The 17587-nt window shown below is 34.7% G+C and overlaps 1 protein-coding gene across 9 annotated transcripts in view; it reads right to left on the bottom strand.

Annotated features, from left to right (window-relative positions):
- The window catches only part of LOC141460039 (extracellular serine/threonine protein CG31145), a 284669-nt gene that overhangs the window by 13057 nt on the left and 254025 nt on the right, over positions 1 to 17587 (bottom strand). For all 9 annotated transcript variants that reach the window (XM_074139651.1, XM_074139656.1, XM_074139655.1 and 6 more), the window contains 4 exons: positions 16101 to 16193; positions 5626 to 5748; positions 5378 to 5559; positions 293 to 566 (listed from right to left, as the gene is read on the bottom strand). In XM_074139651.1, coding sequence (XP_073995752.1) covers positions 293 to 566; positions 5378 to 5559; positions 5626 to 5748; positions 16101 to 16193 — 672 coding nt within the window. The remainder of the gene's footprint in view (positions 1 to 292; positions 567 to 5377; positions 5560 to 5625; positions 5749 to 16100; positions 16194 to 17587) is intronic.

Below are 17587 nucleotides of genomic sequence, written 5' to 3'. Positions count from 1 at the left end.
TCTTTTCATGTACCGAATAATCTGCCATTTATTTATTTATTTATCTTACTGACTCTACAAATTCCAATTTTGGCATAAGCCCCATTATACGGCAAATCTCGTTAGATCGATACCCAGAAATTGAATCAATCACGTGCCGCCTATAGGTCATTAAATGCCTGAACAATAACAAACTACTAACTTAATGAAATTCTTTATTAATGGTCTGAAAATTTTGCCTCCGACTACCATCATTTAAAAAGAAAGTCAAATTATTTCAGAAACACTAAATATTTCACAATGAACTTGGTACCTGAGTAACACATCCAACGTGGATTTTCTAATGAAACAGCACTGCAATAATGGTGCAAGAATTGTAAGTTCATCGTGGAATGGTCGACCAAATCCTCTACCATGATCCAAATGTATTGGGAACGTGTCATTGCCAAATGGTCTAAACGTTTCATAGTGATGACGATCCATGTTACCAGACAAGAAGTCCAGGACGGACATGTCCATCAGATCAAGAAGTCGTCTGCCTTCGTTGTACGGCGGTATATCTCGAACTAGGTTACAATAATCAGCCTCTGTGGAAAATTTGAACAAATATTATTACCATTAATACTAATTAATTTATATTATTTATTATTAAGTATAATTAAGTTGATGAAATTGAATTAAAAACCTATTAAAAATCGTGTGCATACCTAGATAATTATCCCCTTTTTATTTTAAATGTCTTTATTCATTTTTGCTTATATGTGACCATTAATTTAAAAACGGAAGCTTTTTATATTTTACTATAATTATTAAAGTATGTACTGCATAATGTACAAACTTATTTTTTATTTAGATAGAGTCTCATTTATCTGATTCCTACGATCTCAGCCATGATTGAATTTGAAACAGTCTCCACCTGCGTGAATTTCTGCCATTGGAAATGCTGAACCTACCAGCTAAAACAGTTAAATGCTCTGGATTCCGCTTCTCTCACTAAGCATCGTGATTATATTACTATTAGCGTTTAAAAGATCCAGGGTCCCGAACCGGATTCAAACAATCCAATCCAATGCAGCTAGTGAAAACATCAAGTAAATCCTTAAACTTGTATTGTGCTTTTAATTAATACCAACACCTACTACTCTATAAAATTCTAATCATATATTAATGAGGATTATGGAAAACATAAGCTTACAGAAATAAGCTGCAAAAGCGTTATTATAACAGTTCTTCTTTGTGTTGTTTTTTTTTCCTTACTTATCGTCAGTTTAGGATTAAAAGCATATAGTTAATGGAAAATTAACACGTTCTGGGTTATAATTCAATAATGGATATGTAAATCACACAAGTAGGGGAAGATAATGTAGAATGCACAAAAGATTAAACTGTATCAGTCGAACCCTAAGGAAGGGTTGCGCTACGAACCATCATCCCAGCCCCTCCCTCCAACAGGTGCATGTATTTTAGCTGTTCCCCTTGTAAAGAGCTTACGGACATACTAATAACCACGCATATTAAATATATATAGCATTGTGCCCGACCAATATGTCTGCATTATCGGCATAAAATATATCATTCTGTTGGATCCCAGGACTGGCTGTCCGGATCCGCTATCAACAGACCCGGGGACCTATCCACCTAGAGGATTTAACCAGAAGTGGAGCTCGTCATATTTCAAATAGATTGAAACGCTCCATATACTTTAAACTACTTTTTTGTACAGAGCAGGCAACTGCAACCCGTGGGATGAATTGAATTAAAAATCTATTAACAATCATGAACATACGTAGATAATTTTATCCTCTTTACCATTTTAAATGTCTTTATTCATTTTTGCTTATACCTATCTAATGTTTAATTTAAAACGATAAGATAATCGATCGGTTTCAATATGATGTGGGCAGCTTGGAGGTGTTTAGGTTTAAGTAAGGGTTAGCGGTCTTGTTTGGCTGGGATAATGATCATTATGGGCCTAGGACTTACGAGCAATACGGCGCCCATCTTGAAATTGGTAATTACTAATTAGTAACGGTAATAAATGAAGTAAGGTGATGAGGATTTTGTTTTATTTCTGTTATAATGGAATAAATGATTGTTTTCTCCTTTTCAAAGTTTCATCAAAACAAAACTAAATGCTAGCTGGTTTATCCACAGGGACAATTACTACTGTCCCACTGCCTAAATCCGGGGTGTTAATACAACTGATAGGGAAGTTGTTTTATCGCTTTACATGGGATATCCTCCATTCAACATTCTAAATGTGCTAACTTGTTTGCAAACAACATCCGTTACTACAAACAACCCCCGCTCTCCACCCCCAACCCACAACACACACAAATACACAAGTAAAAGTTTTAGAGCGTAACGATGCCATCCCGAATTACTACATCCCCAGTAACTGCAACCCCCCGTTTACAGTTATAAATACATGGATTGTTAATTAAGCTCTATCTTCCCAAAACACTTAATTTGTTATAAATTAATCGATAACAATAGCCATTTACTTGACAAGAAAGGGAAGTTGTAGTTTTACACATCTGAGAACAAGCTATACTCTATAATAGAAGCACTAATACCTCAGACCGTTCTGAAAAAGATGGGAAAATGAACAAGATACGTAGCCGAGCGGTTAGAAGAGCTGAACGCTAAGTTTAGATATATTATTTTACCTATCAACCTCCGTCTATAACATTATATTTGAAGTAAACCTCACTAGAAATAATAGACATTAGTTTATTTACTAATTTTATCCCAATATTTACTGAAATTCTTATTTCAGCAATTTTATCCCAATATTTACTGAAATTCATATTTCAGTAATTTTATCCCAATATTTACTGAAATTCATATTTCAGCAATTTTATCCCAATATTTTAAAATTTTACTTTCCTCAAGTGACTTAACAGAATATCTTGAGCCACTACAAGACAGACCCTTTCAAGTGCTGAAAATGAAATACACGATATATATATATTAATTATATAAAATAAGTAAGTTTGAAAAATAAGAAGATATTAAAGGCAGCAAAAAGTGGGTAAAATATATGGAGGTAGCAAGTACACCCCCCGCAGGGGAAAAAAAGGATATCGTTCATATTGATAGGTAGATCGTGACCGCTAAAACGAAGTAGGGATCTTAAGCAGTACAGGACTAGCACTAGCACCTCCTATTAAAGCAGCCTATAGATAGAAGTGTGTTAATAATCAACGGTAAATTGGAAACATATGCTTGCCTAGATTTTATTTTTAAATCTAGTATCCTAAATGCACCTTAAATGGATCAAGTAGAGGTATATCTCATCAGTAGCGTGTTACCTCTTGAAATGGATGAATTGTTTTAAAATTCCAAAGATCAAATTGGTGCCCACAGAATATGGTTTTTTTTTCCAGAAGGAAATTTCTGTTTGAAGGTTTCCTAGTTATAAAACCATGTAAATCCTTAAAATGGTGCATTTTAAGTTGCTGCATGCACTTGATGCTGTGAAAAGCGAGAGGTTCAATTTACATACGGATTAGAGTATTACTGGTCAAACTAGCAAGAAATTAAACTACTTAATAATAATAAGTTTCACTAATCCTTCTGCCATTCCAATAGCAATCTGTTCTTGGGTTTGGTCTCAGATTTGGGATCCAACAAAGTAACAATAATAGAAAGACATAAACAAAAAAAAAAAAAAAGAGCCCCTCACTTAATTTTTTTAAATTTAAATTTCCCCCAATAACTGGCTGTTCTATTATTACGTAAAAAAAAGTTAACCCAGTGCTAACACGATACATGAAAAGATTTTAAAAGCTATAACAATTTCAGTTGGTAACAAATATAAATGCCTTTTAATTTGAGCTTGGGACCAGAGGAAAACGAACAACTTCTTTTGTAATCAGACCTGGATTTTTTGGCTGGGAATAATAATTAAAGCTAACGAATATTATCTACTATTAAAACAAAACAGAAAAAAAAGATACATCGATTAAATAATTTTATAATTACTATTAAACTAATTAAAAAAAGGTATCAGTTAATCAAAGAGAGCATACTGAGGGCTAAACCCTTGATGTAGAAGAAGAGTTATCGGACAGGTCGCTACAACACCGTCAACGTAGAATATTAATTGCTACTAATTAAAACTTGTCAAATAAACTTCTATAGTACAGGGATTTTTTTTTTATTATTAATTTTTTTTTGTTCCACTGCTTTTATTACTTGCAAAAACTCAATATGACTTATAAGTTCACTTGTAACATGTTACAGAATACAAAATTTTGTTGGTAGATATATATTTTTTAAATTAATTAAGAAAACGAGTTTTTTAAAAAAAAATTTATTGCAAACTTTTTATATTAGTTGAAGAAAAAGAAGGTGTTTGATTAAAAAATATGAAAAGATCAAAAGTTGGAGCTGGTATATAGTTTATTATTTTCTTTTTAATAATCTGTTAAATATTCCAACATATCACATGCTTAATTAAAGCTTTGAGCACAATTCTGGGAAGGTAGCTTTCTTTTAGATGGTTATATAATAATTATTATTTTTAACTAGCTAAAAAGTATTAATAAACTTCTCGTTCAATTTTATAAATAAAGGCATCCCAAAATTCTGAGCTATTATAAAAAGCATACAAATAATACCACTACAGCAGACTGCTTGTAGCCATGCTATTTCTGTATTGTATGTAAAAGTGTTATTTTATGTTTTTACCGAATAAAGAATTATATATATAAATAACACCACTTTCCGCCTGTATTTCAATTCATTTCCATCAAAGTCACATCTAACCAGAAACCTCAGTTCCATGACAACATGTTAAAGGCGATGATGAAAGAAAATAATTCGAGTGTAGTTAACATGTTCCTTCTACAAGATACATCACATTCCACAAGATACATCTTATTTCACGAGACTTACGAGTCTGATCTGTGTGGTTAAAAAGTGATGAGCACAAACCTTCAGTTAGGCAAGCTAAGCTTGAGCTACAAATTAAAGGGTTAATCGGCTTGCACAGGACAGTTTTAAGAAGCTCTTCTGGGTACTTGTCTATGCCCGGAATAGAAGGAAATGGGGCAATGGGTTCATTAAGACTGGGGTTCTCAATTAGCGCTACCACTGTTAGAATCAAATTTACGGGTTTGAGGGATGCCTCCAGCTGTAACTGACAGTCCTGACAGTCTAAATTGAGATAAAGAGTTTGGAAAAACAGCCTTTCATTTACATCAGTGTGCTCTAATCAAAAGGATCTGGGGATCCGGTGAGAGCACCATAGGGCAGACAGAAAGTCTTCCACCACATTGCCCTTCAAATCTTAATGTCCTGGTACTCCATACAATGCTATTTTTATAATTAAGATAAGAGAAAGTACAAAGAAAAAAATCTTGATAAAAAGAAGAAAAAAAAAAACGCATACCTTGTTCCCATTGAGCCTTCCTCCTTTTATGATAGGATCTCCTCCATGGATGTCGCCACACTTTTCTAGGACCAATCTCTTTCGGCGGCAGGAAAGCAGCAAAAGAGCCTTCCAGTGAATCTGGATTCCCGCAGATGGCATGTCCAGTATCACAGTAATATGTACACTTTCCGTGGAAACATCTGCAATATTATATTATAAATATTGCAATAATGATGTATGCATAATATATATTTAAGATAAATTACTTGTTGTTTGATGGCGAAATGAAGAAGGTCCTCAGGAGATCATCATCGGCTAGCTCGTATATCTCCGTAGTAATATTGAGCGTCCTGCCGGTTACTGGCATCGCTCTTCTAAACCCCAACAGTCTGTAACACATTATAAAAGGTCATAAGTCATACTGTCGTAGCAGCACGGAGTAATAGATTTGGAACTTGTACTCGGTGATGAGGTGGAGAGTAGAACAGCAACCTTCTGACTTCGCTCTGTCACTAGTATGTGACGTATGACTGGTTAACAGTAAATAGGCATAGTACCTTGTGCTCCATTAGCACATACACGTAACATACAAAAATAGGTAGTACACCTATTCTCTGTAATTAAAACCTTAAAAATATTTGAAATGTTTTTCATTAAAAAAAAAATGTACTATTTTATATATTAGCATAACATAATTAGTTATTAGCATTTTACAAAACATGAGTGTTAACACACAATATTTTCGAGATAGTTCTCAAAATCCTAGAGCCAACTCAGCAAGACCACGCAATCTATTAATTCCACGCAAACGTTCCGACCACCAAAGTCACCCCATCTTACACTTTTATCACAAGTTCATGTTTTTTTAAAAAAAGGATCTTCCAGTTCTGCATAGTTCCTAATCTGGTATACATCAAACACCATAAATTGCCCAAGTTCACTTACGGAAGTGAGGAAAACACGAATTAGAGCAATAATAATTGCCCTGAGGAATGTTTCGTACGGACGTTTGCCTTTCTGGAAATATTTCTGTTTATAAAGATTGTTAATGTTGCTAAGTTACAACTGTTTCCGGGCATAATTTTACTTCCAGAATGATGACCGAGATGTTTTAAGAAATAGGAAGAAAAAGTTACTTTACAGAGAGCAACTTTCAGATTTGTTTAGTCTCAGTGGTCATCATGAGCTATGTTTTCTCTACATTAATCTCCAGGTTGAATATTTAAAAGAACCAACCTTCAACTTCTGGCAAGCCTCTTTTTATTTATTTTTTTTTGTCTGCAAGGACAGTAACTGCTTTTGATGATACCACTAAAAAGGCTTCAAAAGGTTAAAAAAAAAAAAATCTTAATGAAATGTAACCAGTCCTTCTATGTCCTGTTTAAATGAAATGCAGTCGCTACTTTGCGTTCTGAAACCTTAGGCTATATATGAAGACTTCAGGAGATAATTCGCAGAAACGACCTCCGACCAAAAAAAAAAAACGAAAAAAGCACAATAAACCTCTATAACCTTCTTTCTTTCTAACATGGCTCAATGTAAGCAATACAATTTCCGGTGAAACCCTTATGTCAAGAAAGCTAACAAAGGAACAAAGAAGAAATACATAATTACGATTCTGAAATATGAAGTACGAAGAGAGAAAACAAAAGATGAAATATAAACTAATTAGAAAGAGGGAAAAAAGGAAGAGAAATTGAATTAAAGAAACAGAAGAAGGCTAATATAAGAAGAAGAAAAAATAAGAAAACCTACTTATACATCTTAAAGAGAAGTATCTATACAGGAATAATAACAGAAATGGTGATACTAATAATAAGACGATGATGATAAAAAATAAGAAGATATAAGATAATTGGACAGAAAATAAGCCCCACATAGTACGACGCCATTGTGACTCCTCTATCAGTGCACTAAAAGTGGACGTAACACAAATTCGTATAAAAAAAAATAAATAAAAAGAAAAAAAACTTACTGAGAATTAGAACAAAAAGAGGAACAAAAGTCTACTTATAGAATACCTAATTATATTCTACGTAAACATTACCATCTTGTTAATCTCTCTGTAGTTCAGTTCACCCCTTTTTAAAGAATCTCTTGCAAAGAAAATGTCAGCCATCTTACCCAAAGACTTCATTATTATACCCTCTACTCATTATACGATATCTACTTCAAAGATGAACTAAACATAAAGCAATAAAAGGGAAGGTAATTTTATAACTTGGTTAATAATTTATTAGATTTTTTTTGTATCCCTACCATCATCCCATTTACGAAGACCCAGTATTCAGAATAGTGCCTCTGGAGAATCCAAAATATATTAAGTATATTGTTTCAAGAACTAACTCTCTCTGCAGATCACCCTCAGATATGATAAATAAAGGGTTTTGTGATTCTCTCTCTTATTTATTAAAGTTTCTGTGTCTTTTCCATTGTGTGTGTTGAGCCAATGATGAAAAATTACATCTAATGTCCATTAGTATTTGTACGCCAATATGGGTCGTATAAATCTAGCTCCATCATCAGGCCCTTTGCTATCGATTGAGCACACTAATTCCAATGAAGATTGACTTGAGATTGTTCAGTGCTGATAAGCTGATGTTAACTGGTACGAAGTTACTCAGGTGTCTTTGCGGAGTCATAAATTCCAAATCCGGAGTAACAATGTATATTAGGTGAGAGAGTAAGATCTGGGTATATTAGAGAAAGAAACAGAGATACGAGCTGGGTGTATTTTGTAAATGTTTCCCTAATTTTCGATTATTATCACTGGGAGGCGGGAGAATGTTAATTTGAGAAGAAATCTTTGTGGGACGTTGTGTTTGGATTTTGGTGCTGTCTTTGCTGTATAACAGGATGTCCTTTAGACATCTGGTAGCATTGAATCAAAGCCGAAGAACTGTTTCTGGAAATCTCTATTGTTCTGTTTTGAGTATAGGTTGTGGCCCGAAGTAATTTTTATTAAAAAATATGTTCTAAGCCAATTTTCTTCTTTTAATCAAAGACCAGGTTCATTTACAAAAACCAAAAATATTTAGACAATTTCAAATGCTAATTGTAACCAAGAAACTATTAGATTATTAGAGCAGGTAAGTAAAATTAAAACACTGAGGTTTTACCTGTTGCAGTAAAGTACTTAAAGTAAGTAAGTACATAATTAGAAAAATAAACTCGCAAGTTTTTGAAACATCTACCGACGATTCAATTGACGAGAAAAGAAGTCACTAGCAGGCTAAAGTCTTCCAGATACACACAACCTATACAAAGAAAAAGGTGAACTTTAAAAATCTCTTCACTTATTAAAACAAAGAAAATGACTAACTGGAAAAAAGGAATGGAGTAAAACGAGGCTATCTTAGATATATATAACCTAGGTGCCTGCCTGCCTGAAGGTTTAATACACTCAGTTAATGAGCATAAATAATTTTAGGTCACTAATGTAGGTGTAATTATGTAAATCTGGTGTAATTAGTGCAAGTCTAACTTTTAACTTAAAGGAAATTAAGCTAAAATGAAAAACCGTATCTATTTTTCACCATCTTTCGTAGTTAGTGAATATAATTAGGGAAAAACAGTTCAGGTTTTGTTTTTTTTCTTTGTTATAATTTCATTTCTCAACTTAAGACATTACTTTCTGGAAAATGTTGTTTCGTTGGTTAGACTTGTTCTTTTTTCTAAGAGGGGAAATCATGTAGATTATTTCTCAATACCGCAGATGGGATGAGCACTACCAAGAAAATGGTAAGTAACGTCTGCCTAACATATAGAGGATTAAGTCACAAGAATTTCTCAAAATTTTCTACTCAAGAGGAAAATAATGAACCCATTGCTTCGCTTTACGTCACTGGAAAATCGTTCAATTCGGAATTTAGCTCAAAAACGTCATTTGCAAAATAATGTTTGCGTAAAAAAAAAGAAGGTATTTCAATATCACCTCATTATAAAACTTTGGGTAAATCTAGTAAGAGTAAATCGTCTGGCTGTTCAAAACAGATACTTTACTGGGCAATTATTTATTGTTCAGCAAAAAAAAGCCTTATAAAGAAATAAGGGCTAGGGATAAAGGTCTTGATAAAGTCTTAAGGAGAAATGTAATAAAACTAGTAAATTGCAAGCACAGTTTACTGCAAGATCTTGCAATAAAATTCGCTAGTAAGCTCAGCGCTAAATATTCTCGCTTCCATATTTAAAGAAAAAAAAAGGCCCCCATCTTTAAGGGTTCGCTGGCCACAAAAAATTACATTCACCGAGATAGCGGCAACACTTGGTTCGTTCAATAAGTGGAACCAGAATTCCTTGTCCCCATTCTTTGAACTTCTTTAGTTGAACGCCTCCCGCTATACTTGGCCGCGCTATCTTCCAGGCCAATACTTTGGGGACCCAGTTAAATGGCCTAGGGTCACCCACTAGTTTCCTTGGATTACTTTTCTTCCTTTATCCTATATTCTTGGTAGTTTTTTGTTTGTTTGTTTTTGTGTGGAATGTGCCACCTTAAGAAGAGCGAGCCGATATAGAGGAGAGGAGGAAGCTTTATCCTAAAGGAATAGTAGCAAGAGGGAGCAAGAGGAGTTCGGTGGAGGGGAAGAGAATGGGCTATAAGATAGTGGAAGTTTTGTGTAAACCTTAAGAAACCAATAAATAGCTCCTTTTAAATTCCAGCTCTTACTACCTAATCCTGGATATTTGACCAAACCCTTCCTAAAGTTTGCTCCCCCCCTCGCTTGCAACCCGGCTTTTAAGTCCTTCACGCCCACTTAGATAGCCCAGCAGAACTTCTCTACCACTCCAGTTTGCTCACTTTCCGTCCTCTTCCTTCAATAAGAAGAAGTTGGGTGCTCAATGGCAGAAAACGGTTTTGAAAAAGCGTCAAATGTAAACATTTTAAGAAGTGGATAAAAGGTAGTAGACTACTTGTTTATGCGTTTTCCACTTTGGAACACAACTTTTCCTCAACCATTATTAACTGGATTTTTCAATCGGAAAACCCTCAGCTAAAACCAATGAATCCAAATAACATTATCAAATAGTTTTTATTTTCCGAGAGTTTATTGACACTAAAAGAACTCTCTGGCTCAGTTTGTTCCAACCTAACCTATTCGCTTTTTGTTAAGTCCACAACGAATAGAACTTCCTCAACTTGCCCGCATACAGACAAAAAAGTTTCTGTTTTACTTTTTCTTTGGCCGGGGCTTCATTCAATGTGGGTCACTTCTTCGCATCTTTCTTACTTAAACGAGAAAAACAAAAAGTTATCTTCACTAACTTTCCACAAACTTTTAACTAAACCAAACCAAGCTAGAGGAAAGCATTTTCAATTGTAAATTTGAAGACTGCTGTGATCGACTTTAAAAAAATCAAATCGTTTACTTTTACAATTTTTGCATAAAATCCTTTTTCGAAGATAATCGAAGAACAAATACTTGCGAATCATTTTCTAAAACCACTTTTACGAATCATATTTCCGGCGAATACTCGATATTGAAAATTTGATATGATTACTTCCTCTTTTTTTCTGTTTTGTAAGAGCAAAAAATAAAAAATAAATCTTAATGCTAACAGCCCGTTTACAACGAAGTGATTATTTAGACATGACATCTTGACTGTCCATCAACGCATCACTTTTTTTAAATAATATTGTTCCCATAGTTCACGAAAATTGAATACATAATAAAAGTAATTTAAAGGAAGTCATAAAAATTCAAGTTTAGACAAAAAAACCAAAAGAAAAGCTTCAACAAGATGTCACTCACACTTCTGACGGCTGAATGAATGAATATTGAAGCCCTGAATGAACAGAATGGAAAATAGCTTTCTTGAAAATGCATGAGGAAATATTAGGGAGGAAGTATTATACAGTAAAATAACGAGAGATTGGTTTGTCTCTAAAACAATATTAAAAACTGTCCGGTAGGTCAGTTGTATTAGGGTTGATCGTCAGAAACTGCACGAAAAAGCGTAACGTTGAAAAACACTGAACTTTGACAATTTTTTTCTCTTTTTCTATAAAAGATAAAATTCCCAAATTTTCTTTAAAATGTAGGGCAAACCCTTCTTTATAACTGTAATTTTTTGCAACACAGATATAATAGATTTCGAGAAAAACGATTCCAAAAATGGGCAATAACAGCATTTTCAAAAATTGGTTTTGTTCTTTTTCTTGTTACCTTTTTTGTAAACAACCTAGCGCCTAAACGCGAGAACCGATTTTCATGAATGAGGTGTCATTCGATTCAAAATTTTCTCGACGCTGTACATTGAATTGGAGAGGAGTTAGCCCCATGAATGTGAGGTCCCCTCCATAATTATTATTACTAATAACTCTGTATACTGTAGTATGCAAGATTCTTAAAATTTTCTCTAACTGCAACCGTAATGACTTGTTGCAACCAGCTATTATTAAGGCTAGTATATTAACCTTTTTTGGTTTACATGACTGTAACTACTGCAGAGTGACTAGAATTACGATAATCTCCCATACTCCAATAAAATAGTTCTTTCTACATAAATATTTAATGTAAAATTGAAAGCCTTTTGATAAAGTATTTAGTTGAGCCGGGAAGCAACAGTAACTTACTCTAATTCCTTCTATGTTACACCTCCAGAAACCTCCCATCTTTTCGGTGATTCTGATGGTCTCATGAAGAGACAGCAGGACTAATTGTTATATTTGGTTTTTAGTCATCGACCCAAACTTAAGGGTCGATGACTAGGAGGAGAGATGGCAAGTGCAGTTCAGAGCCGATTTACAAAAAGATAATTGGAACTCTAGTCTATGAAGAAAAAGAAGCTTCAATGTTGAAAGATGATCGCTGCCTATGATGATGTAACAAACATCTCCCCACTAACAAGTAAAGGTTTTTTACGTGGGCCAACCAAGCTCTTCAAGTGAAGCTAATCAATGGCAGATGACACCTATTATTTAGGAGAGTTCTTTCGAAGCAGCATCTAAGGAACTGTGCCACCATAAAATGGTGGTTATACTTTGGATTATCATAAAATATCTAGTCAAAAAGTTTCTCCAATATCATTCATGAGGTTTTGATGAAGACCGAAAGATGACAACAGTTCATGAAAACGTCAGTTCATAAGTTTCACAAATCAATCATAAGTCTCAGCAATAAGAAATCTCTTTCCGATCTGGAGCCATTAGAGCACTGGAATCGAAGTTGAATGGAAGAGTTGAAATCAAGAGTAGAACAGTAATAAGTTCATATTTACTCTTTTATTTTAAAATATAACTTAATGGTTTTTTGATTTTCAGGGAAATAATTTCCCCGGTGGAAAACTACCTTCTCAATTGTCAAAAAGTGTAAAAAAAATTGAATATCGATATATATACGTATTTATAGCAGGCATTAATGCCACACCATCAGACAATGCAAAATATAGTGTAATCGAATGAATTAGTGGGCCAACAGGAGCTATTAAATTATGTCCAACTGGTAGGGACATCTAATTAACATTTCAAGCTATCACAGAAGCTTTTAGGTTTAGTTTATATGTTGTTATAAACCAGCATTTACGCTACTGCCACAACGTTCCATCTAAACTAATTCTATATAACATCTGTAATACAGGAAATGTAGCAGTCCTGGCATATTTATCTGTATTTATACACCAGTAGATCCTATGTGACAGCGTGTATTTTACATAACACTGTTTTACCTTATTTATAAAAATATACCTCGTAATAAAAAAAAAAGTTATCAACCGAACTTAGGTATTTGAAATTCAATGAAATTTTACCCAAAGTGGTGAAGAGTTTTACTCTATACCAGTGGTCGCCAAACAGTAGCTCGCGGGGTAATTTTGGGTAGCTCACGGCCACGCTCGGGTTGGCAACCCAGAGTTGCTTGTGGTCTGGCTGCAGCCTGAATGGTTTGAACTTACAACTTCAAGGCAAAGATAAGGACATTGGTGGAATGATTTCAGATGTAACGTCATTTTCCAAAAAGCCCGAGCTGTGGGAAAAGAATGTTATCCAGTTTGAATAATAGTCTGAAGAAGAGCGTTGACAAACAAAATCCTCCCCAGCAATAACCAAGAATACGTTGAAATTCTTTCAGATTTAAGACAACAATTCGATCAACGATTCCAAGATTTTAAAAGCATATTGATTGTGGCACAATTCGTCAACTCTCCTTTTGTAGAGATCGATGCAGAAGATTTCTCAGCTTGTGTTGTAAAACATTTCGGTGAAGATCAGGCTGCAGTTGAAATGGAATTTGTCTATTTTCAAAATGATCTGTCTCCAAGAACCCTTTCTACCACTGGAAATATTTGGCCTCTAGTCCCCAAAGAAAAATATCCAATTGTAATTCAAGTTGCACTGAGGTTGAAAGCTATGTTCAGCTCTAACCTACTTGTGTGAAGCATCTTTTTCAAGTATGAAGTTCATAAAAAGCAAATATAGAAACAGACTGACCGATGAACATTTGGACAACTGCATCAGAATGGCTGCTACAACATACTCTCCAAACTTCAAGAAAATACTTGATGGCCAAAAACAGTTCCAGCCCTTCTCATTGAAATGTACATTTTAACTTTTTGTTGCACTTACTGTCAGATATGTAGATTTTAATACTAGAAATGTATGTATGTAGGCAATAAACGTGTGTTAATTCCATTTTGCGTACTTTCTTTCGTCCAGTATTCCTTGGTAGCTCACTAGAAGATTTATAAATGCTATGCTAGCTCACACGCTCAAAAGTTTGGCGACCACTGCTCTATACGTTGTTTACGTCAGAGCAAATCGCCTGTTATTACTATTTTTTTTGACGTAACCCCCTCTTATTCAGTGTTTCATAAGCTTATCTTCACACTCATTTCAAAATATTTATACGTTCAGGCTGTGAGTTAAGAAATTGAATTAAATAAATAAAAAAATGTACAGAACTAAAAACAAAACAAAAAAAATCTAATTTTAATAGTCTGGAATTCAAAGGATTATACAATTTTATTCTATAAAACATTTTTCTATTGTTTCAAAGAATACGTTCCCTGCATAGTTATAACTTTTTCTGTTATTTGAAAACATGTTAGTAAATAGAACATATGGAAAAGAACATAAAAGGGAACTGACAAGGAAGGAAATAGAACAAAGTAAACGAATTTAAAAAAAGCAAAACACAGAAAAAAAGAAATACAAAGTAAATTAAAAGTTAACTTGCTCTGTTATCTTCAAATATATATAACAGATGTGGATGAGTGAGATACGAGCAAAAAGTATATTGTCTAAATGTAACACATAACAAATTAGTGAGTTTATTGCCTAAAAACAATATAACCAAGAATACATCTGAGATATGATAAACATTTCTACTTGGGAAATATGCGCCTAACAGTTTTTCCATGATGGCGATAAAATGTGGTGGAGAGGTTTATTATCTATAGAGTCAAAATCAGTTATAACTGATTTCATTTATGGCAGGCCTACTACATTTTTTTTAAATTTTAGTGAGAGAAACAGTTAATTACTTGCGAGAGAAGGTTAAGCAAAGCACTTTAAGAACAATGCTCTTTGCTGTGATGTATGGTGGTGAGTTTGGCTAGATCCTAACGCTGGAGCTGTGGTGTTCACTATTTGATGGAATGGTACCCAACCTTCCATCACTGGTGGGGGGGGGGATAGTTTGCTGTTAGAGACAAGCAAGATATTTGGCAAGTTGCCTCACTACTAGTAGTAAGGTACTCCGCTAGTAGTAGGAGGCTCTCTTCTTGTTTGTGAACTCACTCGAGAATATCCACTCTACCCATTTGCAGAACATCAAGAGAATACTAGGGGTATTTTACACCTATCCTAGAGCGGCCGGCCCCCTTTTGCTAGCTAGTTTCTCTTTTCCCCTCGGGTGTATTATTCAACCTACCCTAGGGTCTCATCAGGGTGCTTCCTCATTCCACATTCTTTCCAACCCGTCTCTTCTACTAATTCATGTCTACAGATACGCACTTGTTACCTACCATAAACTGGTACTAGTGCTCTACAACGGTTAATGTCTCGCTCATTAGCCATCTCCCACTCTGATCAACTTAACAACTTTACTGATAGCCAGATCTAACGGGTCCTCAATTCAGCCAATCAAATTGTGCAACATAAAGCGCTTAGTTCTGGATTTCTTAAGATTATCCATCCTCAGAGAACATTTGGCATTTAAGGACTTCTTCGATCTATTGCCCAAATTTTGTGCCTATCTAAGCTCATTTTAAAGTCTACTTCTATTCTTTCGTTTTCTGGAACCACTATAATAATAATAATTCTTCAACTATAAAATAAAACTTCTAGAACTTCTCGGAACTGCGGCACCAGGTTTTCTATAGCTCTCCGAGTAAACTATAAGCATTCTATTTCTTTGGGAGCCATGTTTCAAGTCTATATTCCTCAATACATAGCAACCTGTCACATCAGATCTATGCCCGACTCACATCTCTTACCACAAGAGAGCTGCTAAGAAAATTTTCTTAATCTGCCCTAGAGTAGCATTTTGACCGGCCAAATGGTAAACTTGATATTTCATCCATCAAAGCTTAACTTTGACTAATTTCTCTACTTTACTTCTTCATTTAAAGTTTTCTCAATCAAGTTTTGTGTACAATTGTTGAGTTTAGAATGTTAGTGCCACTAAATGTGCATTAAACATCCTCTTAAGAAGTTAAATTAAACATCCTCTTAAGTTAAGCAATTTCGCTTTATATGTCCAATATTAAAGCTATATGAGAGCCAATTACAAAATAAAAGTATTACCTGTCCAAATGGAAGGTTGCAATCTCAGCGTTGTGTCTTTCGAAGTCGGTGAAGTAAAAATGATTTGGCAACGTTTGCTGTTCTCTGGGAAACCTGTAACAAAGGAAAATACGAGTTTTAATTTTATTGATCAGTAACTAAAATATATTGAACAAATTTAAAAAAAATACAGCAGTAAAACATAAAGGAATGGAAGAAAGAGGGATTTCCCTTCTCTTCTACTTCTAGCTTAAAAAGTCTGCGTGGTATGATGTTTTACTTTAATGTAGATTAAAAAAATAAGACTTATGTTTACTCTACTATTGTCAAGCCAGTTTTGCCACTCATCAAATTCCTCTTTGGTACACAAAAGTAAAGTTTTGAAGCACTCTGACTTGAAGTGTGTGATCTTGGTATTACCATGCTGCGGAACTTTTTTTTCTTTTTTAATTTTAATTGTGGACAGCTACTCAATCATGTGATCGCTTCTTCATGGGGAACAACTCGAAAGGCATCACTCACTCTATCAAAAGTTCTCCCTCCTCATAAAAAGGAAAAAAAAATAAAAATTTTAGCCTGCCGTAGCTTGGGACCAACTAACGAGACCCATGGTGGGCTAGCGAACTGTTAGATCAGACTAACAAGCGGTTGTTAACTGCACTTAACGACAGATTGCCACGTTTTTCATTTACCAAAGCGTGGACTTCTATTCCTGCTAAGATTTAATGCGAGGTAACCAAAATAAAGACCGCAATGTTCTGCTAAGGGTTTACTGGAAACAAGGAGTATCTGCGTTTATATAATGTTAGTTCACAAAACAATTATATAATTCACTTTTATCGTCTAAAATAATATTATGTTATTTTCTGAAAATGAAGAAAAGTGAAATGAAATAAAATACCAGAACTACTTCATGAAATAAAAACTTCTCTTTATATATTATTTTTGCAAAGGCAACTTGCTCCAGGAATACTAATTTTATAATATAAAAGAGCTAGCACTATTTAGGAGAGGTTAGGAGCCCTAACAATTGTCAAGTTCACTTCACCGCCAGACTGGGCGGCGGAAGAGTTTCCATGGGTAGGTAGCCGTTCACCAATCAAGACCTTAGATAAACAGGAAGATAGAGGTTTTCTAGCACCCGTTGCTCGCTTTTCCTCCGCATTCCGTAGATCTCTTGATTTACCACAGCACTCTAGATGGCCACACCGCCCGGCCCGCCCCTCTAGCCTAATTCTACTGCCTAATCTAATGAGCCCGCGCACTGGGTGAGAAAGTACTGTGCATTCTTCTCCCAAGCTTTCCAGGACTTTGCACGTCTTCCTCTACCCTTCTTTACCTTATCCTGTGGGTTATATACTATCCCAGTAGAGCATCATAAAACATTTCACTGGCTTTCAATCCCCCAACCAACTGTTTTCCTACAAAACCTGCTTTATCCCGTTTATTTAACGCTAACACACTAAGAAATCTTATTAAAACTGTGCTGTACAAGACCTATTTCCTTC

This window comes from Rhodnius prolixus, unplaced genomic scaffold, assembly GCF_049639745.1.
Source record: "Rhodnius prolixus isolate KJV_2025 unplaced genomic scaffold, Rpr scaffold_6, whole genome shotgun sequence".
Lineage (NCBI taxonomy): Eukaryota > Metazoa > Arthropoda > Insecta > Hemiptera > Reduviidae > Rhodnius > Rhodnius prolixus.
This window is presented reverse-complemented; position numbering and strand designations above follow the sequence as displayed.